We start from the raw sequence: 24,432 nt of genomic DNA on the forward strand, positions 1-24,432 counted from the left end.
TGAGTGAAGGTGCTAAAATCTATTAGGAAAAATAAATACAATTAAAGTTTTAGTAATTAGAAATATCTAGACTAGACGTGTTAGTGCTGATGGTGTTGTTGTTCAGTAACTTGTTCACAGTGTGTTCATGAAGTTTATTCAGAGTAATCAGTCTGCATCCAGTTGTTTGATTTCTACATCTTGTCATTCAAACCAGAGACTAGCTGCTATCCCTGCTGTGCTGACTGTATCACCGCTGACATTGACAGACAACATTCAGAGGGTGTGACGAGAACAGAGACCTTCTTTCATCAAGCAGAACAGGTCAAATACAGAACATAAAACAATACTATATGTATTTGCACAATCACCCTGTGGCACAGTTATTTTCTCTGTTACACCCAAATAGAGGCTTGGTCTCTGTGCTTTACAAATATTTTATTCTTTATAAAACAGACCCCCTACCAAATTACCAGCATATGGAATAGAGTTAGCAAAATCTGAATTTACTCCAGACTGGGAACAAATATGGGATCGTATTTTTATATCCTAAAGAAATTTGGCACATCAATTAATACATTTTAAATTTGCCCACAGAGCTTATGCAACCCCACACAGAAGATACTAAATGAAAATATTGGGAGACCCCCTCTGTCATGGGTGTACACAGGGTGCAGTTGGCACCTATCTTCATATGTTTTGGGTGTGCCTCAAGGTCCAGCCCTTCTGGAAATTTGTTGTGTTAGTACTGTCTGGTCTGATTGATGATCAGGTGCTGCTGTGCCCAGGAGTACTCCTTCTGGGTGACGATTCACAACTTGAAATTCACAGAATGTCAAAACGCTTGTTTCTTGCTGGATTGACTGCAGCCAAGAAGGTGATCTTGAGGGCATGGGTAGAGCCTGATATTTCTCTTCTCAATGTTTGGTTATATTTTTTTCATGAGATTATTTTATTAGAAAGATCCACGGCGAGGCTACATTTAGCCAGTTCGGCTACTCTAAATTCATGGTCGACGGCAGCTGATGTCATAACTGAGCACATTCTCAACGGGGTTTCCCATTAGGCAAATTGCTCTACACACTGCTTTATGATATATTGTATTAATTTCTGTATGTCTGTATGCAATTGTATATTTAGTTTTGTCGTCATTTATTTTTTCGTTTCTTAGTGTGCTTTTTTTAGTTTTTTCCTTTTTTTTTACAGTTGTGTGTTCTTTGCTATTATGCTAATGTAGAAACAATAACAAAATAATATATAAATTATATATATATATATTTTGAATGAATGAAATACAAGCCGCTGGTTTTCAGGTTCCTATAATTTATTGTACATCGCAATCAATTTTGCAATCTTAGAATCCTTGCACACACATGCGTTTTATTCTTTAGCATGCTTCCTTGTCATTTACCGTGTTAGGCTATACTTTTACCATGGACCATGCAGTACCACACTTCCATTTCATTTACCATACATTGGCTTGTTTTACTACACTTTAACCATGACACTACCATGCAAACACAGTGCTCCTCGCTCCCCTGTCCTTTACCATGTGCTTCCCTGCTTCACCATTCATACAGTATGTTTTACAATACTCTATTTCATTTACCTGGCTTGCACACTCTGCTTTTATCATGACATTTCAACAAGACACCACCTCAAAATACAGATTTTAAATTACGATCAAGTCTTCAAACCCAGAATCTTTCACTCTAACTGTCCCCAAACCAGATGGATAATCAGCAGCATGTTTAATAAAGCACCAGCAATAATACTTACATATCAGTCCAGCGAGTTCACAAGCCTGCATTCTGTCTGGAGACACTTTCAGAAAGCTGAGCTCAGTGTAGAAACTTCAGTTTAGAAGCTGTAGACATATCGGTTCCTACCACTGTGCCTATTTATTAAATGACCACAAACCTATTTCTAATGCCTTTCTTTTGTCATCTGACAGAACATTAGCCACGTGATGTCATTTTCGGGAATATTTATTTTTACACTTAGCACCTAACAACTTCTTCATTATATTTAAGAAGTTTAAACTTCTATTAACCAGCTGGCTGCTGTAAGCATGAACCCTCCAGAGTCTCGAATAGAAATGTAGGAACGTGCTGCCACTCAGTAGTTGGGGTGGGTTTAAAGTATTGTAACGATCTTCGCGTCGTCAGTGAAGTAAGACTCGGGGAGACCAGATGGGATTCCAAACAAACTGACAGAACAGCGAATCCCTGTCTAGGGCCGGGGTTCACTCCAAAATAATAAAAAGTTCCTGCCCTCCCACTTCACGGTCTTCATCTCACTCTCCCTCACATGCACTCTCCTTTCTTCTCACACACTCTCATTCTCTTCAGACTCACTCTGGGTTCTTTCACTGCTTCACAGCTAGAGGCCTTCTCTCGTGCCTCCCTCCCTGCTTCACAGCTAGAGGCCTTCTCTCGTGCCTTAGAATCTAAACAACTTCTTTATTGTATTTAAGATGATAAAACTTCCGTTAACCAGCTGGCTGCTGGAAAACAAGAACACTTTACTCAAAAACTAGTCTGGTAAAACCACTGTTCAACTGAGGAGATTAACACATTTCTCTACACAGAGAGTGCTGACACGCACACAGGCACACACAAACACACACAGTACAAAACTATAGGAATGACACTATTGTTCTGTATAAATCTACACGTATATAAATGTTATATTGTTCAGTAGAAGTTTATAGGAATGTCTATCAAAACTTAGATTGAGTCTTGTCAATTGTACCTACACCTCAAAGCAGAAATCTGACAATATATATATATATATATATATATATACACACACACACAGATACCACAGCTTTGCAACAGATCTTTGTTAATTCTAGCTGAATAAATAAATTAATGAATAAATAATTCCTGGGGGATGCTGCAACCCCAAAAAGTCAGTCACAATAATAATAATAATAATAATAATAATAAACTAAACAAAAGAAAATAAATCAACATATTTGTCTACTGCTTTACCTTTCTACATGAATCTGTGTATATAATCAGTTTATCATCATACAATATCAAACTTATCTAGAATTGTCTTTATATTGACATGTTCCTACCATGGTTTTATTTTACAGTTAACTTTTCTAAGGAGCAGAGCAGACCCATCATCTAAAGATGATTGAGGGCGTGTTTGGTATGAAGCTGCTCAGTTCAATCTCCCCTTTTCAGAATCCCCTCTTGGCAGTTTAACAGGGGGTGCAGGGGCTGCATTCCAGTATTCAGGCTCAATTTAAACCCTGCCTTGCCTTCACTTCCTCTCACTAACCACAGACACGTATTTCCTTCTCAGAAATGAACGCAGAGCTGACTGACTGCAGAAAAGGAGAAGTGTGTTCGTTTTTGAGCCGACATCTGCAGTGAACAGCACTGTGAGCTCCACTTTGTATCTATAATACAGATCTATCTAGAGATCAATCTACAGTAAACCCTGTATTTACACACACTCATCTGCAGTGAACAGCACTGTGAGCTCCACTTTGTATCTATAATACAGATCTATCTAGAGATCTGTATCTACAGTAAACCCTGTATTTACACACACTCATCTGCAGTGAACAGCACTGTGAGCTCCACTTTGTATCTATAATCTATTGTCAATGTAAAAAAAAAAAGTTAGAAAAACGCAACAGCCGTTTAAAGGGGCGATATCAAACACAAAAGCCCAAGTTAGGAGAAGCAATTAGGCCAATCTTGTCAAGCATCAAGCAAATAGGCACACTTGGAAAGGTGCTGGGTCCCAAGATTCACACAATTCTTGCTTCTAACTTGGCGTCTTTTTTTGATCGCTTCGCTCCACTTTATCGCTCCACTTGAAATGCTCTTTGCATGACTTGAAGTGACTGAGACACAAACACACCGAGACACACACCGAGAACCATTATTGAAGCACTATTCGTTTTTTATTTATTGAAAGGCTGCACTAAAACTCACCGGAGGGGGGTTATTAATCCCTGCTAATAAATAAATTATAATCAGTTATAGCCTAAAAATTTGATTCTCACACACACACACTGTCTAAAACATTGACATTTAATGAGTAGGGGGGTGGGGGACAAGAGGGGCGCTCCGATTGGCTGGCTGGGTGCAGCGGGAAGGTGAGTTTTAGCTTGCTGGGCAAACATTTTGAAGAAGAGAGTGAGAGCGGGAGTGTGAGAGAGAATCATATCTGATAAATATTCTTTTCACTAAGGTATGTAAAATGTTCCAAACATGTGTCTAAACGTCACAACAGCAGCAGCGCCATCTACTGGACAAAAACAGACATACATGTGAAAATGATCCAGTTCAATATTTACAAAGCCTAAACAAGAAACTATTAGCATAGCACAAAAAAAATATTATACAAAACAGTTTGAAATCAAATGTTTAGTTGTTAATATAACCATTTTTAGTTACTGTGGAACTACTTCTCTCAGTGGAAGGTGACACACAATTATTAAAATAAAGTTTAAAGTCTTCTTCATTTACAAACAACAACACACTCATAGACCCATTTAATAATAGCATTAATACACTCCAGGGTGTGTGTGTTATCATGAGGTAATATCCTCACTTCCTGGACGGTTGAAGAACTCCACTTCGTCTAGTGCCTCACAACGCACCCAAGGCGTGGTGATATTACCTCATGATAACACACACACCCTGTCGTGTATTACTGCTTCATTAATGTAGTCATTAGGGTTAGATGTCACACTCCTTTGTTATCACTGTATTGATTTAGATATTCAGGTTGGATACCTCGGGATCCTTATTGAGAAGCCAGCGGAACTCCAGCGTTTCTCCGACCCAGCGAAGGAAGAGTTTGTCCCGGATAACCACTCCCGTGATGAGCGGTGCTGCCATGACAACCTATCAAATCACCCGCACGTTCCGTATACTTCAGAACACTTCGAGTCATTTTTTGTAATACAGTAGTAACTTTTAGTTTTCACAAAATAACATAAATAAGATTATCAGCTTAGCTGCTAGTGTAGCGCTCCCCCCTCTCCCCCCTCCTCCTCCTCTCCTCCCTCTCCCTCTCCCCCTCACAAATCTCTCAAACCCGATCGCCCTCGCACTGATTAACCCCACCTGTTTTTATACAGCTGGCCCCATTACGAATTAGCACTGCTATTACTATGGAGACCAGTAGTCTCCCTGGGGTTTAAAGGGACAGTGCAACAGTAAAAATGATAAAAATCACACAATAAAACTCAATCTTATTACATTCAAAAAGATAAACAATACATCCATTGCACATCCGTTACAGTTCCACCTTGTTCCAAAACACAGGGCGCGTTCACGACACTTTTTTTTTGCCGGCTAGATTGCAGATGGGAGTCTGCGCGTAACGTCACGGTCTGTGCAGACGGAGAGTGGACAGCTTTGGAAGATGAACAACAGCTCTGAGCAGAACCAAAATGGAGATGGTGTTGAGAGAAATTCTAATCGCCGAAGAGGATGCAATCGAAGATCCCTTTGTGCTCCATCAGCTTCATAATTTACAGCATGATCAGAAAATGTATAGTAGAAACAGTCCCTGCTATAAAAAGATAATATAAACGTATGTTTTGTGATGTGAGGCAAATTAATGAGTATTATAATGGACAGGATTCCCCCCGCCCTCTCACAAAGGGGTTGTTAGACAGTACTGTATTTTGATCTGGGACAAAAATAGTTAAAATACTTGCACATATGGTCACATATCTCACTTCAACGACCTGTTATTAAAGCTGATTTATTCTCCTTAATTCAAAGTAGGTTATTCCCTGTCCCTGATAGCCTTTCATCAATAACCAATGATTTCCTTAAAGGAAATCGTTGGCAGCTTAGCTCTGCACCACCTATTAGCTTTGGCGCAGCGCAAACAGATTTCAAACATTCTGCAGAGCAGGATACTACACTGCGCGTGCTTAAAACTGATACTGCCAAGTAAGAACACCTGCGCGTCAGAGTTACAAACAGCGCGCTTATTTCGAGAATATATTTTCTTTAGTACTATCAGAGGGCTATAGCACAGGTACAGTACATACCTTTTCGAGTCGAGTCTTCTCGTTTTCTTCAATTCCTCCACCAGCTCGTTAAGGACGTTGCTTTTGCGCAGAACGGGCCTGGGAGTGAAAGTCTCTCTTGGCAACAGAACAACAATCGTGTCGTGTTGTGTGTGTTTTAAATGAAGTGAAAATTGGGGATTAAACACCGGCCACACAAGAGGGACGGAATATTGAGTTTGTTTCAGACAGGACGCTGTTTGTCCTCTCTCCTTCACTTGTGAGCTGTTAAAACTAAGCGTTGAATATCAAATAAATAAATAAATAAATAAATAAATAAATAAATAAATAAATAAATAAATAAATAAAAGCTCTCTGTCCTGCTGCTGTCTTTCAGGAGGCGTGTCAGCTGCAGGTTCTTTTCATTTTAACCCCATAATTGCCAGCTGGCCACATACAGAACAGCGAGTCTATCCCTATCTCATTTTGAAAGCTGATATTGTCTATTTGCTATCTACAAAGCCCACTAATAATCCTTGTTGTGCTATTTCTCTGAAAAGCGACTTAAACACCCCTTTACACCGCGGTAAGTGTTTTTTTTTTTTGTGGTTGATACAATAACATCATTGAAGAATATAGGACTTATTTTTGGTTGTGCGTTTGTTTTAAATTGTTTTGTGATGAAACTTTTTACCGACTCCTTGCTTCATTATTATTATTATTATTATTATTATTATTATTATTATTATTATTATTATTATTATTGTGTATTTATTAGCAGTTATTACACAGTATCATCCTGTGTGTATCTATGCTGGGTTCCAATGCAGACTTTTACAGGGTCTCGCTGCTCCGCTCTGTGTGACACCGACATGGAGTTCAGCTCAGATGAATTCTTACAGACATTCGTGTCTCTGTGTGTCTGATACTTTATATCATGGAAGTTAGACATGTGCATATTATAATCTCATATTTATATTGAATTACGTTGTTTTTTATTTACAATAGGTTTGTCACATTGCCAGCAAACGGTATGCGCTTCCCTGTGGAGTTTTTCAAGTTTTTACATCCCAACATTGAACACAATTGATGCAAACAGAGGTCAAACACCATAGTAACAGATCGTAGATCAAATTCCCATTTTTTATTAAGTACTATTTAAAAAGAACACAGTTAAAAACAAAACCACGTTTTGTCCAGACGGTCTTCGCCAGTCTGTAGTGAATAGACACGCCCCCTCACCATTACACACCTTACCACGTGACCTCAATGAGCTCATTAACGAGACAATCATTGAAAACCCGCAATTCAAATAATCAGCATCACAAAGCGCAAGCAATGCTATTAAAACACAATACAAATATTTCAAAACATCCATCCTTTAGACTTCTTTTTCATTTATAATCACACAATATTATCTTATTTAAAATTAGATTTGATTCTATGTTCACAATATCAATAATCTATCAGTATTACAAGATATCAATAGCTGCCCCAACCCAAGTCAATCCAGTGCTATATAAAACACTGTGTGTATAGATATAGCATCACTTCATAGATTGAACACATCGCTGCATTTCCCAGTAGAAGTATTCAAGCATGTATCTATCAGGGAGAAAACAGCTGAAGCCGTGTTCTGCATTCAGTCCTGTAAAAATGTAAAAAAAATCCACAAAGTCTTTCCATCCCACATCATCCTTCGTGGGAAGTGTACAACACTGGAGAACGACAATGCAGTGTGATAGCTATCTATCTATCTATTTATTTATACAATCTGTCTTTACCTGGCTGTGATCTGTTGGGAGCTGGTCTGGAGAATCCTAACTGCCATTGCGTGTTCCATTCACATCATGTGACAGTGTGACCTTTCAACTCTGCCAGCCCCGCCCACTCTACATTTATATAGACTTGCATGGAGTGAGGACGGCAGTCCAGCGCCCGGCTGTTAGGATTCTCTAGACGAGATCACAGCAGCTCTCAGCCAGGTAAAGGCAGATTTAAAATGATAAGAACTTGATATTGGAGGAGCTGCAGAACCCAGAAGCACTCCGAATGATTGAAGCACAAACAGCGTGTATTAATAAGAGAAGGAGATTACAGTCACCTCTGAACATCCCTATTCTTGAATAAATGCTGTTAAAAGAAACTAGAATAAATTGCTTTAAAAGTTTTTTTTTTGATTGATGAATTTAGCACTCCAGGAAGGTGAGGGACAATAGCTCTGGCTACACAAGGCTGGTGTCACACAAAAATGGGTCCCCTGTCGTACTGTACAGTAAATTACATTTATTTCATGCATAAAGTCTCTTTAAAAAAAAAAAAAAAAAAAAAGAGTCAAATTATTCATTTTACACGGAGCAACACCTGGTGGACAAAATGAGTAAGAAGTAAATTATTTTTTTAAACACAGCTTTTCTTGTGCTAAATAAGGCTTTAAAATATTACCTTCCCACCGATTAGATTTAGCTACTGTATTTTTTCTTTAAAATATTTGCATTTCTCAAAATAAAAGGATAAAAACAAGGGACCAAAATCTCTTCAACACAAGAAAAGGGGAGCCTGTGACCATGTTCCTCGTGCTAGTAATCTGTATTAATCTGTGTAGGTATGCGGGCAGATGATCAGTGGAGCTGCGTTCTTACCAGAGGAATAAAGACCAGGAGAAAACAATGGATAGAGTTTCTCAGTGAAGGTGTCAGTGAAAGTGTAGATGTGAGATCTGGTCTCCACATTGAAAAAGGAGAGATGCCCTCCCTCATAATCCAGATACACCCCCAGCTTCCGGGGCTTCGGGCTCAGGGGGAGGGGGGTCCGGGGGGCCCTGACGGCACTGAACAGATTATTTTCTTCATTCCACCAAATAACCCAGAATCCCTGCTGGGGTTTCTCAGTGATGCCCCCCTTCCTCTGAGAAGACTCTCTGGTGACTCCTAGTACCCAGCGTATCTTCTCCCCCACCTCCACCTCCCAGTAGTGTCTCCCTGAGGTGAATCCCTCCCTGCCCAAGACATAACTCTTCTTATCAAATCTCTTTGGATTGTCAGGGAGAGGCTGTGGTTTATCTCCACATCTGACTTGTTTTCCATCCTCAGACAGGATGAGATAGGAGTGTGCTGTATCATGGTCCAGAGTCACGTCAACTGTGGAGAAGAGAGTGGGGTTAAAACATATCTAATATAACACACTGCACATGTCAGATACAAACATCCTGCTTCACAGATATAAACACAGATGTCAGGATCATGGAAAAGAAAGCTTGGAAAAATGGAAAATATACTCAGTGCTGAAGAAATCCCTTGTCAAGTCTTCACAAAATCGGATGGGCTGCAGATGAAAAACTGACCCCTCATGAAAAGCCTAGTGTTCTGATTAGGTGTTTGGCAGAGGAATGGAGAAGGTGTTACTGTACTACACACAGTATGATGACTAAAACATTGGAACTTGTTATTTTCATATTGTGGCCCTTCTGAAAACACAAAACATCTCTCACGGTATTCTTCATAAGTTTAGTTATTATGATCTGAAAGCAGGCACTCAACTCTATCTAATGGAAGAAGAGGAAGAGGAGGAGGAGGACTATGTGGCTCAAATATTATTTGCACCAACCTGCTATAGTTGCTTTCATCAACTCCACCTTCCAGAATACCTCAAGGTGGTCTTTGAGTCGAGACACAGCTTCCCTCAGAGTCCAGAAAGAGTCATCTATGTTATCAAAGAGCTGCTGAGCAGTAGGAGGGGCGCAGACAGACTGGAAACTCTACAGGGGGAGTGTGGAGAAAAGGATTTGTCAGCCAAGCAGCACAGGGGCTGCAACACTGGACTGAGCAGCTGGGGAGGTCTTTCAGTGTGTACAGGAAATAATCAGGGGGACCCCAGAATCTTACAGAAAGACCAGCGACCAAACAGAACACAAGCATTGACCGTGCTTTGAGCTAAATAAACCCCATTGTAAAAACAAACAGCAGTGTGTTTAAAAGTCCTGATACTGAACCCCCATTCAGTGCATGTGCATTGAAACGTGGTCTGACCTGCAGAAAGTGGATGTGATCCTCTGTCTCAGAAAGCTGCTCCATCTCAGCCTTCTTCTTTCTAAGCTCCTGGATCTCCTGCTCCAGTTGTTCCCTTTGCTCATTGGCCCGACTCACTGCAGCCTTCTCTTTAGCTCCAATCAGCTCTCCCATCTCCGTCCTGATTCTCTCAATGGAGCGGATCAGCTCAGACAGGACCTGCTCGCTTTCAGCCCTTTCCTTGTGTGCTGAGAGCTAGTTAGAGGAGGGAGGGGATCAGTGACACACATCCCCTGACAATACCATGTCTTTGTAAAGCCGGGTCCACACCTGAGCGATCAGTTGCGCAACCCAATTGCTCCAGAAATTGTGCAACTCAGTTGCAAGCAATTGCTTTGTCCACATCTGAGCAATTACTTGTGCAACAAGGTTCCCGCGTCTTCAAGTTTCATTTTTTTTTATGATAACTGAGGTGACGGTTTATTTTCTTTTACATTTTTATTCCATTCCAAGGTGAAGTAGTTTCTTTGGTTTTGACAACCGAGTTGACACGTTTTTTGTTTTTCCTCCCGTGTCTACAAGCTTAGAATCATATTTATTTTTTGACAACCGAGGTGACACAGGTCGTAATGTGTGCAGTAATTAATGAGGAAGAGTTGGCTGTTATTATTTTTTCAAATATTTTAAATGCCATATTCCTAAAAGCAAAAATCAAAGCCGTGTAAAAGCTGGAGAAAACCGTTTAGTTTTTTTTACCGCTGACACTTTTATAATTAGAGCTTCTTAATATGCAAGCGGTGCAGACAGCATTATAAGAACCAATCAGAGCTGGTGAATTGCCACGTGATCGCCTGTGTCTACAGAAGTCGCTCAGGAGGTTGCTTGGAAAGAAGAGCACAGCTCTACTTCAAGCAACTGATCGCTCAGGTGTGGACCCAGCTTTAAACTGTTCTCACACTCACCCTGAGAGACTCCACAGCCTGATTCAGTCTCTCCAGCCCTTTCAGTCTCTCCTCAATGAGATTTTCTATTTCCACCTGTCTCTCCCCCAGCTCCTTCTGCACAGAACAAGATGGGCAGAAACAGATACACAGCGATGCAATATTACTGAAGCAATACTGTAAAACAGAAACAGTAAAAATACTGCGCTATTATTATTATTATGGTAATGTACATGATATGATTGATTTGGCAAAGCATTGCTAATTTTAATAGAAACATCCTTTAAAAATGGTGTAATAATAATAATAATAATAATAATAATAATAATAATAATAATGTCAGTAACATTGGCTGGACCAGTTTGTGTCTAACATTCACATATATGTTTACAGCAGTATATAACTAGCTATAGCCCAGGTACAGTACATACCTTTTCGAGTCGAGTCTTCTCATTTTCTTCAATTCCTCCACCAGTTCGATGATGACGTTGTTTTTGCGCAGAACGGGCCTGGGAGTGAAAGTCTCCCGGCACTGGGGGCAGCTGTACACGCCGGTTTGGTCACTCTGGTCCCAGTAGCTCCCGATACAGTCCAGGCAGAAGCTGTGTCCGCACGGAATGGTTGCGGGCTCGGTGAAGAGGTCCAGACACACGGAGCAGGAGAACTTCTCCTTTGGAGATGCCGCTGTCGCCATCGCTGCTGTCCATCAGGCAAGAGAAACGGAACTTAAAACTGCAGGAAGTCAGACTAGCAGAGTTATGAAATGAGTTCACAAACACTGCGCAACGAGGCAGGGTTTGGCAACAGAAAAACAACCGTGTCGTGTTGCTGTGTTTTAAATGAAGTGAAAATGGGGATTAAACACCGGCCACCCAATAGGGACGGAATATTGAGTTTGTTTTGGACAGGACGCTGTTTGTTCGAGCCAGACTCTCTCTCCTTCACTTGTGCGCTGTTAAAACTAAGCGTTGTAGATCAAATAAATAAATAAATGAATAAATACAAGCTCTCTGTCCTGCTGCTGTCTTTCAGGGGGCGTGTCAGCTGCAGGTTCTTTTCATTTTAACCCCATAATTGCCAACTGGCCACATACAGAACAGCGAGTCTATCCCTATCACATTTTGAAAGCTGATATTGTCTATTTGCTATCTACAAAACCCACTAATAATCCTTGTTGTGCTATTTCTTTGGAAAGCGACTTAAACACCCATTTACACCACCGTAAGTGTTTGCTTTTTTTGTGGTTGATACAATAACATAATTGAAGAATATATGACTTATTTTTGTTGTGCGTTTGTTTTAAATTGTTTTGTGATGAAACTCCCGTCTCCTCGCTTCATTATTATTATTATTATTATTATTATTATTATTATTATTATTATTATTATTATCACACGCATAGTTCATTGTGTGCGTGTGTGTTCTGCCATTGCCCAGTACAAAGTTACTCTGTGTTTTAAAACATGCACTTGTAACTATTTTTCTTTGGGCATAATTCCAACTCCTGTAAGCAGGGGTCCCGTGAACGCTGACTCGTTTCAAGTGGTCGCGTTTTTCTATACCTTGTATGGGCTGCACGATTTTGTTCAGAGGCGCGTTATTCTAGTTTATTAGAAAGCCGATTAGTTTACTGTCCCGGCTCTTGTACATTCACTGAGGGTTGTGCTTAAAATCGTACGAGACAGCGGAAAAGGCTGAAGTCTGTCAGTAGTGATTTATTTAACTAGACACCAACGAAAACCTACTCGCCAGCTCTTAATTTAATATTCACGGTTTGTAAAAACGGATTCCAATTCTACATATATGTATTTACATATATGTAAAGTACCTTGCTCAAGGGTACAGCAGCAATGTCCCCCACCTGGGATTGAACCCACGACTCTCCGGTCAAGAGTCCAGAGCCCTAACCACTACTCCACACTGCTGCCCTATGTGTATGTTGTGTATGTAATCAAAAAATCTTCCAATTTTAATAGGAACAGATAAAATCCACTCCCTTTCTACTAATTAATTTCTATGCCAACAAACATCACAAATGTGTTCAATCTTAAAGATTAAAATGTAATAATTGTATTTATTATTGATCTTTAATACGAGGCTGCAGTTGGATTTTTATTTGCATCACAGCTTGTTATTTAGGGGTTGGGGTTAAGGGTAGGTTTGGTTTGTCTTCAATTCCACTTTTAGCCACCAACTGTACCTATAGGCAACCACTTTCACTTCAATACAACTGCACCTTGCTGAAAGAGACCAAATATGACCAAAGGGACTTAAACAAAGGGATAATCATTCAACTTTGATAAATCAATTGGCATATGAGCTTAAAGGACAGAACAAAAACTGGGATGCAAATAATATGAGTGACGACCTGAACTTCAGCTTCCTATATTTTATTGCGTGTAACTAGGCTAACCTATACAGACATGTAAGCATGTCAATTTTACATTGTAAATAAGATGAGAATGACACACATCATTCTTACTTTAATACGATTGAGTAAATGTAGATTGTGTGAAGCTATACCCCTATAAAAATGTACCACAGTTCTATGGTGTAGCTATACTATTATATATTATTTCTGCTAAGAAATAAATAATTATTATGGTTGTACTGCATTATTGTAACACAGGGAATTGTACATTGATGGTGTAGGACACATATTATACAATACAATTGTACTTTCACAGATACCATCGTACCTTGTTCCACAATCCAGTGGTACATTTTTATAGGGTTCCGTTCTAACAGTATTGTTGCAATGGAAACAACCGGATAATTTAACAGTTTCCACAGAAGCGGAGGGCAGGATATTAATCAGAGAGTATCAAGCAATATTTTTAAAATACGCTGACATCAAGACCATTCCCAGCAATGCTGCAGATTGTCTTTTTTTTTTTACATACATTTCATACCGCAAATAGTTAACGATTACTGCTTTTGTATATATTATATGGAAACGTAAGCGCATTAATTAATACTGCCTTTAGAAATGTCATGATGATTAAATGGTTTATATAGAACGCAATGCCGATGTAGTCATTATTTGAAACACATAAATAAAATGCGCATATCACATGTTACGACATTGACAATACAGAGAAAAGTAGATTCCGTAAACAAAAAAAACGACTTCACATGGGTGTGATCAGAGCATCAATGTGAGGACTTGGAAACTGCTTCACTGTAGAGGCAGAGTTAAAGGTTGCCAGGCTTGGGATGTCAGCCTTGGGGTCACTTTTCAGGAGGAATGAAGCATTATTTCAATGAGCTGTAAGGGTACCAACAAATTTGAGCACGTCTGTACATACACTGTTGCTTTAGCCCGCTGCGCAGCCGGTCAGCTGTTGGAATGCCCCCAGTTTTGATGCTTACATCCGTACTTGACGAGTTTGCACAGCAGGATCTCGACTCAATTTCCAGCTTCCGGTTTTAAAATCAGCAGTTATGCACACCGTACTGAATGCACACCGTACTCTGCTGAAGAGTTATCAACAGACGGACACACACTGAATGCACTCCGTACTCTGCTGAAGAGATATCACATGATTTTTCATTTATGTGCAAAAAATGTAAAGTCAATGGGTAGAAGAATGTCTTTGCTCTGTTCTTTTTTAGTTGTTTAGTTAGGCTTCCACAGCATACCTGGAGAAACTGATTGTTATTGCTGGGATTTCTGTTGTTCTTTTTCTGCCACAAAAACAAGATTAGCTAAATAAATAATAACCTCCTCAAGATGTTGTCTATGATCAGTCTACCCTGCAATCTAAAGCTGCACACAGAGCCTTCTTTTCTGTCTTAGACACATATACATTGCACTTCCAAATGCACATCACCATTATCAGTTTCATTGTGCTGCCCTCCAAATGAGCTACCCAGGATTTAGAGCATTAAAACCTGTACATTTCAATTAAAACACAGGGTAGCCCATTTGGAGCAGTCTTTTCTTCTCATCCAAATGAGCTACCCAGGATTTAAAGGGTTAAAACCTGTACATTTCAATTAAAACACAGGGTAGCCCATTTGGAGCAGTCTTTTCTTCTCATCCAAATGAGCTACCCAGGATTTAAAGGGTTAAAACCTGTACATTTCAATTAAAACACAGGGTAGCCCATTTGGAGCAGTCTTTTCTTCTCATCCAAATGAGCTACCCAGGATTTAAAGGGTTAAAACCTGTACATTTCAATTAAAACACAGGGTAGCCCATTTGGAGCAGTCTTTTCTTCTCATCCAAATGAGCTACCCAGGATTTAAAGGGTTAAAACCTGTACATTTCAATTAAAACACAGGGTAGCCCATTTGGAGCAGTCTTTTTCTCCAAATGAGCTTCCTCACATTGTTTGCTTTAGATAGCTCATTTGGAGAGGGATGCTCAGATGGTCAGAACACCGGCCCTGACGTTAAATGCAACACTTTCTCCAACTACAGACAACATCATAGACGATGAGCAAAATATGGATTACGTATTATTGCGTATCATCTCTGATAAAAGCGTACCCGCGTATTACCAACTCAAAATGCATAGCGGATACGCAAAATGCGTACAGGTTAGCAGGTCTGTATATGCACATACCACACTCGTTTATTTTCAAATGTTTATTACATTTATAGATTTTTTGCAGTTGTGTTTCAGGTAATATGTTTGTACATTAACTCAATTCTGTGCAAATGCCTGTTTTTTTTATTTCAGTTTGCTTATGTGACTTTACTGTGAAAATCACTGAAATCACTCAAACTCAAATCATGCAAAAGGGGTGTTTTGACAGATTGCTCGTGGCTGCCATCTTACTCTGGCATCCAGAGAGTTCAAACAACACTGGTACAAATAAGCATTTCTAGGTCTAAAATAACATCATGATGAGGAGATTACCAGTGCAGGGAATTGATGCAGTTCCATTCCTCCCAACTCTACCAGTGGTAGTGAAAGTGAGCATTTCACTTCTTGATGGTCGAGTGAAATCCAGTAGTGGGTACAGCAGTGACTCTCCTTGGTGTCTGTGCCATCATTGAAGGTGACTGAATGAAGTCTTCAACACACTCGTCTGGAGGCTGGCTAGGTGATGCACTTACTTGAGGTCTTTGTGTAGCAGGTGAAGTTGAAGGTGGGCGAGGTACTGCTGCTGCAGCTGGCAGGAAGCTTTTTATTGTCTTTCTTGAACCCTTTTTGACGCACTATCATCGATGTCACTATCAGTGTCACCAAACCGAATTCTACAAAACAAAATGAATATAAAAACTATTTTAATACTATACCCCTTTCATATTGATAACATTATCATATATATTTCACACATGGAGGACATATACAAACAAATGATTTGCACGTGGTTATTGTGTCTCATTTTTAATTCAATTCTTATATAATATAATCCCTTTAAACAATGTAAATTGCATACCTGGCCGTCCTTTGTCTCTTTGGCTTTGTCACATCGTCTTCCTTTTCTGACTCCAAATCTGATGTTGAGCAAGTTAAGGAGTCTTAACTTCTGTCTTGCCTTCAGGTAATCATCTGGAAAAAAAATTAAAAGGATCTTTTGTTTATAAAATAAGGTTCCTGACCTAACCTTTTGCCAAGGGTTCAAACTAGACCTATATAACTGACACTTTCCTCCTTTGGATAGTAACTTTGCCAACTCTGATTAAAGGCATCTATTATTCAGTTGCAATATTGAATATACCTACACATTCATTTTTACTGTGACTATGCCCAAACATTACTAGAAATGTCTGTTAAGCACTCTGGCGAAATCTATGGGCAAGATCTTTTAGTATACAATGTTTATGAGCATTGTCGAAATTCCGTAGCCTTCCAGTGATCAGCTTCATGTAGCGAGGTTTCCTTGCAAATTCTGCTGGTATGTAGGCACGCATATCTGTCTAACTAGTGGACAGTCTTTCAACAAGGCAGGCAGGCAGGCAGACGGCACTTGAGTGGTCCTTTTGTCCAAATATTTTTCAAGCGCCAAACAACCCCCAAACACACTAAATGCATATAATCCAGGGGAAACTGCGAGAGCAATCCAACAGGAATTCCACGAGCCCTTCGTTGCATTCACAACAGGTGGCGGAGTGTCACTGATATCATTCACCTGCATTTCATTTTCTTCAGTCACTCTTCTGAGCAGTCTGTCTACATTTGCACGAGCCCTTCGTCTGAGAGTAGAACTGGAGAGCAACATCTTTCTGTTCATTATCGAAAACTAAAAACATGCACTCTTAAAAAACAACAACGTGGAAGACTATATCAATATAGAAAAGGTAGGACAGTATTTGAAGTTGCAATGAAGTTTTTCAGGACTAAAAGGTGTAACACATGCACATGATATACCGTAAATTACAATATTCAAACTTATGAAACAGGAAATTACACATTAAAATTAAAACACTTTCTTTTAAAAAAAAGGACATGAGTTTGTAACTCAAAAGAATAAACCTGCAGCTGCATTATATGTTCCTTTAACACAGATACGGTAAAAATAATAATAATAATAATAATAATAATAATAATAATAATAATAATAATAATAATAATAATAGAAAAAAAAAACCTGTTTTAACACAAATCACATCAATCTGAACTGTGGCTGTTTGTTACCGTTAATATTTGAATTCCGTTCATGTTCACAAATCCTAACTCATTAAACTACTAAACTAAATTCAGCTTTTAAAAATCTATAGGCACAACTGAATATAACGTTTCCATAAATAATCCAAACACTACTGTGAAACACAGTAGGTACAGATTTAACACGGGCACTATTTAATCTTTTAAAGGATCAGTACAATTAAGGTCAGACAATCAATAATCGCTGCATTTAATAATTGTTGCACCTTTAGTATATTATTTGTTCAAATGTATTGTTGAATATCTACAGATCTTGTTTTTCCTTCCTTTCTTTCATAACACTTCAATACTTGCGCATCAACACAATGAAAATGTAAGCTTTTTATTTTATTTTAGCTGCCTGCTCGCATGTTCCTCAGAAGGCGCTGCTTGCTGTTTATGGCAGCGCGCTGAGCTGCCTCTCCGCACACTGCGTGTCGTTTTGAAGCGCTGTGTTTAAGATATTTTCATGTTTGAACTCCTGGCTCCCTGTTAAAATGCAGTCTGTCCTGCCATCAGTTCCCCTGCATCCTGATGAAACGTGGAAAACATGGATTTTTTTTTTTTTTTTAACACTGTCAAACTGAAGCCAGAGGAAATCTTTTATCCACTGTTGGTTGAACTGTCGGTTGATAATTCAGTGAAACTGGCGGGGTATGGGATTTGTAGTTTTTAATGTGTGATTAACAGTGGGCAGTGGACACCAATAAACTACATTCACAGAGTGCATTACGATTGAGCTTTGAGTTTAGATCAGACTGCGACGTTCTTTTTTTTCTTTTGTTTTATGCTTTTCAGCTTTATAAATAAATCTCGTTTATTGTTTATATTCAACCTTTAGGGATTTCTAGTCGCATACGTGCTCCTAAATTAAAATGTGCGTTCACACCACCGGCGTAGACTTAGCTAGGGACGGTAGGGACATGTCCCTACCTATGTCAAGGGACCGTTGAATTGTCCCTACCAATAATTTTGATAAATCTGAAACGTCTTTTGTCAAGTCATTTTATCTGCTCCACAAAGGGTTAACTCTCTCAAGATCCCCCCCTCGTTACTCCTCCCTCCTCCAAAAAAACAAACAAAAAAACCCGCTAATTTGATTGGCTTAGGCCCTTCCATAATGCATCACTGTAACACGGACTCAGTGCGTGGCTGAGGTCAGGGACCAGCAGAGTGTGTTGTTTTCATTGAAGTGCGAAAGTGCACAAGGACTCGGGAGTGAAAGGTAAATCTCCGGGTTTAAAATTAAAAAAAAAAATTCTAGTCATTCTTAAACGGTGTACATTGTGCCACAATTTTCACATTTATTTTAAAAAATAAGAATAAATATAATCAGTTTAATTCGATGTTTGTGTTTGTTGGTTAATGCGTTGTCACATTATTTCAATCCTCCTTCCTCCCTTTGTAACTAACTTACTCCTTGCTTGATATTTTTGTATCGTGTGTGTAAAAAGCGAACACGAACATATGTATTTGATTGAATGGACAGTGTGACTATCCAGGCGGCTAAATAAATGCACTATATTATATAGGCAGTAATAAAAAATATATACAAAGTCAAATTAATGGTGGGGGGGGACGGGGGTTGGACGGGGGGGACGGGGGGGGACGACGACGACAGATATACAAAATATACATTTCAGTGCGGCGTGAGTTAAAAAAGGTTGAGAACCGCTGGTTTAGGCTGGACTCTGGAAAGACGCTCATCTGAAGTTGCCGCTTGCCGGTCAGTCTGATATGAGTGTGAGCCATTGACTGAATGAAAGCCAGGTGCCGCGGCTGAAGGTATTGTCAGCTCGTCAGCAACATAGTTTGAGAGAATAAACCTACCTACCTACCTATTACGTTAGCGACCCATTACTAGCTGCTAACCCAACGTCCTTGGTGGCTAGCTAGCTTGTTTCACAGCTAAATCATTATGTGTGTGTGTGTGAGAGAGAGAGAGAGAGAGAGAGAGAGAGAGAGAGAGAGAGAGAGAGAGAGTGAGTGAGTGTGCGTGAGCATGTTTTGATATCGTCATTCAACTAACGTTAGCTAATCACTTCAATTTGGCTTTAGGTGACTAAAGCATAATAGCAACCAAAAAAATAAAGATGGACATAAGGAAGTTTTTTTTACAAAAAGTCAAAGTGTAAGTAGGAAGATGTTGTTAAAGTAATAAACACAATTGATAATGATTCTCATAGCAAATGAAAAACTAATTTACTAATGAAGTTAGCAGAGTCATACTTTCTCTCTAAACAGCATGCATCAATTTATCATTTTATCAGGCGAGTGAAGCAGTGCAACCTGGTAAAAGCAGTACAGAGGCAGGTGGAGCAACAGGGTCGCAGGTGAGGTTTGTAATGGCTTAGTGATTATAACAGTGAAAGTGTTAGCCTCAGTTTTGAGATATATTATTGTTTGAGGCACATTGTGATATGATAGTAGGCTAATGCTGTATAGTAATACTCAGCAAATAAAGTTAGCATAGCCATATATTTTCTCTCTATATGGCATGCATCAATTTATTATTTTATCAGGTGAATGAAGCAATGCACCCAGGTACGAGCAGCAGCACAGACACAGGAGTGGCAGGCAGAGCACGTGAGCGTGCATGTGCTCATGCTTGTAGTGGTAGGGGTAATGGTAGCTTACAGTAAGGCTGGGATAGGTTATAATTCAGGTTATTAGTAATTCTACAGCAGGGATGTCAAACCAGCTTCCAGGAGGGACACTTTATCATAGTGTTTTAAGTGTATACCAGCCAACTTCATGTCAATCAAATTGTCCTCGATTCATGTCCAGCATTCATTTCAAGCCACCAGAAGTTACCATTTAACAGCTGTCTCCTAAAGAATTTCTTCCCACTAGCGACCGTGACTCCGCCCCCCTACAAAATTGTGTCCCCACCAATGTTCAAACCAAACCTACGCCCTTGGTTCACACAAGCATTGTGTTCGTCTCTCATGAGCAGAAACCGGACCCATAAAAAAAATAACGAGATGATCTATCGACGTTTGAATCAGACACAAGAACGAAATATCTACAAATATCTATTCTAACAAGTATACCGGTAGATCATTACTATAAGGTTCAGGCTGCACTCCAGATAGCTCTAGACGCATGTTCGGAACATTTTACACACCTCAGTGTAAAGAATATTTATCAGATATGATTCTCGCTCGCCTCTTCAAAATGTCCTCCCAATCGGAGCGCCCCTCTTGTCACCCAGCCAGCCAATCGGAGCTCCCCTCTTGTCACCCAGCCAGCCAATCAAAGCTCCCTTCTTGTCACCCAGCCAGCCAATCGGAGCTCCCCACTTTTCACCCAGCCAGCCAATCGGAGCTCCCCACTTGTCACCCAGCCAGCCAATCGGAGCTCCCCTCTTGTCACCCAGCTAGCCAATCGGAGCTCCCCACTTGTCACCCAAGCCAGCCAATCGGAGCTCTCCACTTGTCACCCAGCCAGCCAATTGGAGCTCCCCTCTTGTCACCCGGCCAGCCAATCAGAGCTCACCTCTTGTCTCCCAGCCAGTCAATCGGAACTCCCCACTTGTCACCCAGCCAGCCAATCGGAGCTCACCTCTTGTCTCCCAGCCAGCCAATCGGAGCTCCCCTCTTGTCACCAAACCAGCCAATCGGAGCTCCCCTCTTGTCACCCAGCTAGCCAATCAGAGCTCCCCAATCGGATAGAGTCACTCTAATAAGCACGTGTACTGCCCTGACTCACGAGTAAATCCTTTACCAGCTTTGAAAAACGAAACTGTGCGATTGTAGTAGGGTCTTATTATTATTATTATTATTATTATTATTATTATTATTATTATTATTATTCACGTGTGGATTGTGTTTCTCATATTATTATTTGATAAATGTGTATTGTGTGTGTGTGTGTTGATTTATTTATATAAATGTGTGTTTTGTTGTTCAGCTCTTTATTATTATTTCTCATCTCGAGTGTGGTTTGATGGATTTGCTTCACTGGACCCCCCTAAACTACTTTCTCTCTTTCCTCTATGGAACTATACGAGCGAAACTCCGATTGGCTGAAGGACTGTCTGCCCAATGCACGCCCCCTCCCCCGTTGCTTAGCAACCGCGTCTCCCGTTCCACGGGTCTGCTTGATCTCCCCGCCCTGCCAATCATCTACTGCCTTTATAAATGCGGAGGAATATTGTGAGAGGGAGACCCGGACTTGTGAAGGAGATTCCGCGCTGCAGTGGAGCTGGAACGCGGAGAGACTTTATGAAACTGATAGATCCAAGTATTTTATATAAACTGCAATAATATAATCTGTGGTAACTAGTTTAATTAACTTTACTATAAGAAACTGATAGATTTAGAGTTTGTTTTATTGTATCATCCCTATATATACTAGACAATTGTTATAGACTGTGAAGTGAAGGTGGCATTGTCATATGGTTTACATTATTGTTAATGTGCTTGAGATTTTTTAAAATCAATTATTACTAATAAAAAAAACTTGTAAAGATTATTTTTGGTGTATGATTGCTTGGTTTCTCCCAGATAAAAGAGTTTGCGCGGGAACCAACCACTCGAGGTCCTTGTCCTCAATAAACACAAGGTGGCGCAGTCAAATTATTAACATCGATTTAGCAAAGACCTGCTACAAAAAAATAAGACGGAAACAAATATTTCACAAGGTGAAATATTGGGTCCTAGGGGGGGAGTTAATATTTGTTTGCTGGGGGAACAGATATTCTGTGACACCGGAACAAAACAAGTCCTGGACACAAAATCCATCACAAAAATAAACCCTTCTTTACAGAGGAGGGTTTATCACCCTGTCAGTGTCTGTCTGTCTCTATGTATGTCTATATCTCTCTGTGTGTGTGTCTGTCTGTGTGTGTTACTGATTTTGGTTTATTATTTTTTTCTTCAGATTAACGGATTGGCGTCGACTGGATCTTACGTTCAGAGCGGACAGAAAGACAAGGCTGCCTCCCAGTCTCTCTTCACTGCAGGTTATGTCTACTAGACCAGTGCGCTCATTAAACTGGGACCAGTAACTTCACACACTGAGCCACTGCTTTTGCACCAAAAACAATCTGAATTTTACATAACAAAAGATGATTTTTACAAATTAAAAGAAATGTGAAGACGTCTGTCTGTAAGCCTTTCTTCCAGAGAGTTTGAAGTCATGTGGAGCTTTAAATAAAAATCTACACTGTTGGAAAATTAAAGTGTGTTGAAATTCATGATTTTTCTTTTTTCTTTAAGTGATTTATAGCTTAACAAAATACTTTGATGAAGATGACCTGCTTGGAAGTTGCATTAGCTCTCAGATGTCCAGTTTTTGAAAGATGTTCTCGCAGACCTGGATTTGACATGATCACTGGATTAAAGGAAGTTCTGTTTCTGTGCCTCGCACTCGGGAAGGCTGCTGGACTCCCCGCCTCACTTCACCTCTGCAGTGTCTTCTGGGTCATGCTACTGGCTGACGGCATGCCAGTCAGCAGGGGAAGCAGCAGCTGATTGGTTAATGACAGGAAAGAAGCCAGCGAAGGGGCGGGAACAATTTCACCCTCCAGGTGCACATGGAAGTGCAACCCTAACTGAAACCATGGCTTGCAAACGGAGATTTCTTTAACCGGGTGTAGCACATATCGCAGTGTAAAATGAAAAGAGATTACCCCAGGGAGTACCAGAGGTGTTCAAATGAGAATCCATGTTTTGCTGCAACATCTTTCAAAAGCTGCACATGTGAGAGCTGTGGAGCGAATGGAAGTGATGGACCGCTAACACTGAGGGAATTCTTTTATGAGCTGCAGTAGAATCATTTTAATAAGAACTGAAATTGGTTTCAGTGGTCTGTGTAACCCTCATCATAGAAACTAAAATAAAATCAAAAACAACGGGCACAAATGGATTATATTTTGAGGTTTTTTTTGTAAAATCTCCCAGATGTTTTAAATACAAGGTGAACATATTTACCATGTATGCTGAATAAAAATGACAATTAAAAAACATCTGAACTGAATCTGTTGTGTTTCTTTCAGAATTTCTAAATCAGACTGGAAGTAACTCTGTGCTTTGAGGAGGAGGGGGGATATGTAAACTAACTGGAGTGTGTACAGGGCCTGCAATCCTCCGCAGATCCCCACTCTGAGTTTCAAACAAAGTAGAGATATCATCCATTACTATTAAACATGCAAGCTTAGACATACTAAAAAAAATCCCCTCTCTCACCAGCGGTGTGGATCTGTAGTGCAGCCCCAGCTGTCTCCCCCTCCCCTCTCTCCCCAGCGGTGTGGATCTGTAGTACAGCCCCAGCTGTCTCCCCCTCCCTCCCTCTCCCCCTCCCCTCTCTCACCAGCGGTGTGGATCTGTAGTGCAGCCCCAGCTGTCTCCCCCTCCCTCCCTCTCCCCCTCCCCTCTCTCCCCAGCGGTGTGGATCTGTAGTGCAGCCCCAGCTGTTTCCCCCTCCCTCCCTCTCCCCCTCCCCTCGCTCACCAGCGGTGTGGATCTGTAGTACAGCCCCAGCTGTCTCCCCCTGTGCTCTCGCACCAGCGGTGTGGATCTGTAGTACAGCCCCGGCTGTCTCCCTCCCCCTCCCCCTCCCCCTCCCCTCTCGCACCAGCGGTGTGGATCTGTAGTACAGCCCCAGCTGTCTCCCCCTCCCTCCCTCTCCCCCTCCCCTCTCTCCTCAGCGGTGTGGATCTGTAGTGCAGCCCCAGCTGTCTCCCCCTCTCTCCCTCTCCCCCTCCCCTCTCTCCTCAGCGGTGTGGATCTGTAGTGCAGCCCCAGCTGTCTCCCTCCCCCTCCCCCTCCCCTCTCTCCCCAGCAGTGTGGATCTGTAGTGCAGCCCCAGCTGTCTCCCACTCCCTCCCTCTCCCCCTCCCCTCTCTCCTCAGCGGTGTGGATCTGTAGTGCAGCCCCAGCTGTCTCCCCCTCCCCTCTCTCC

General features: G+C 40.7%; 1 protein-coding gene and 1 long non-coding RNA gene across 3 annotated transcripts; both read right to left on the bottom strand.

Moving 5' to 3' along the window:
* Nucleotides 1–7,117: 7,117 nt before the first annotated feature.
* Nucleotides 7,118–11,899, bottom strand: LOC117968504 (E3 ubiquitin-protein ligase TRIM39-like). The gene is made up of 5 exons (XM_059011985.1): nucleotides 11,348–11,899; nucleotides 10,947–11,091; nucleotides 10,006–10,239; nucleotides 9,584–9,734; nucleotides 7,118–9,117 (listed from the first exon to the last, which is right to left on the bottom strand). The coding sequence occupies exons 1-5, from the start codon at nucleotides 11,617–11,619 to the stop codon at nucleotides 8,570–8,572; spliced, it is 1,350 nt and encodes a 449-aa protein (XP_058867968.1). The 5' UTR covers nucleotides 11,620–11,899; the 3' UTR covers nucleotides 7,118–8,569.
* Nucleotides 11,900–15,509: 3,610 nt separating this feature from the next.
* On the bottom strand, nucleotides 15,510–20,703 carry LOC131709408 (uncharacterized). 2 transcript variants are annotated; one of them, XR_009311513.1, is made up of 3 exons: nucleotides 20,654–20,703; nucleotides 16,319–16,431; nucleotides 15,510–16,133 (listed from the first exon to the last, which is right to left on the bottom strand). It is a non-coding gene; the product is annotated as an uncharacterized LOC131709408 (long non-coding RNA). The 2 variants fall into 2 exon arrangements; XR_009311512.1 differs by lacking the exon at nucleotides 20,654–20,703 and adding an exon at nucleotides 17,012–17,713.
* Between the last annotated feature and the right edge of the window lie 3,729 nt (nucleotides 20,704–24,432).

This window comes from Acipenser ruthenus, chromosome 43 (genome assembly GCF_902713425.1).
Source record: "Acipenser ruthenus chromosome 43, fAciRut3.2 maternal haplotype, whole genome shotgun sequence".
NCBI lineage: Eukaryota > Metazoa > Chordata > Actinopteri > Acipenseriformes > Acipenseridae > Acipenser > Acipenser ruthenus.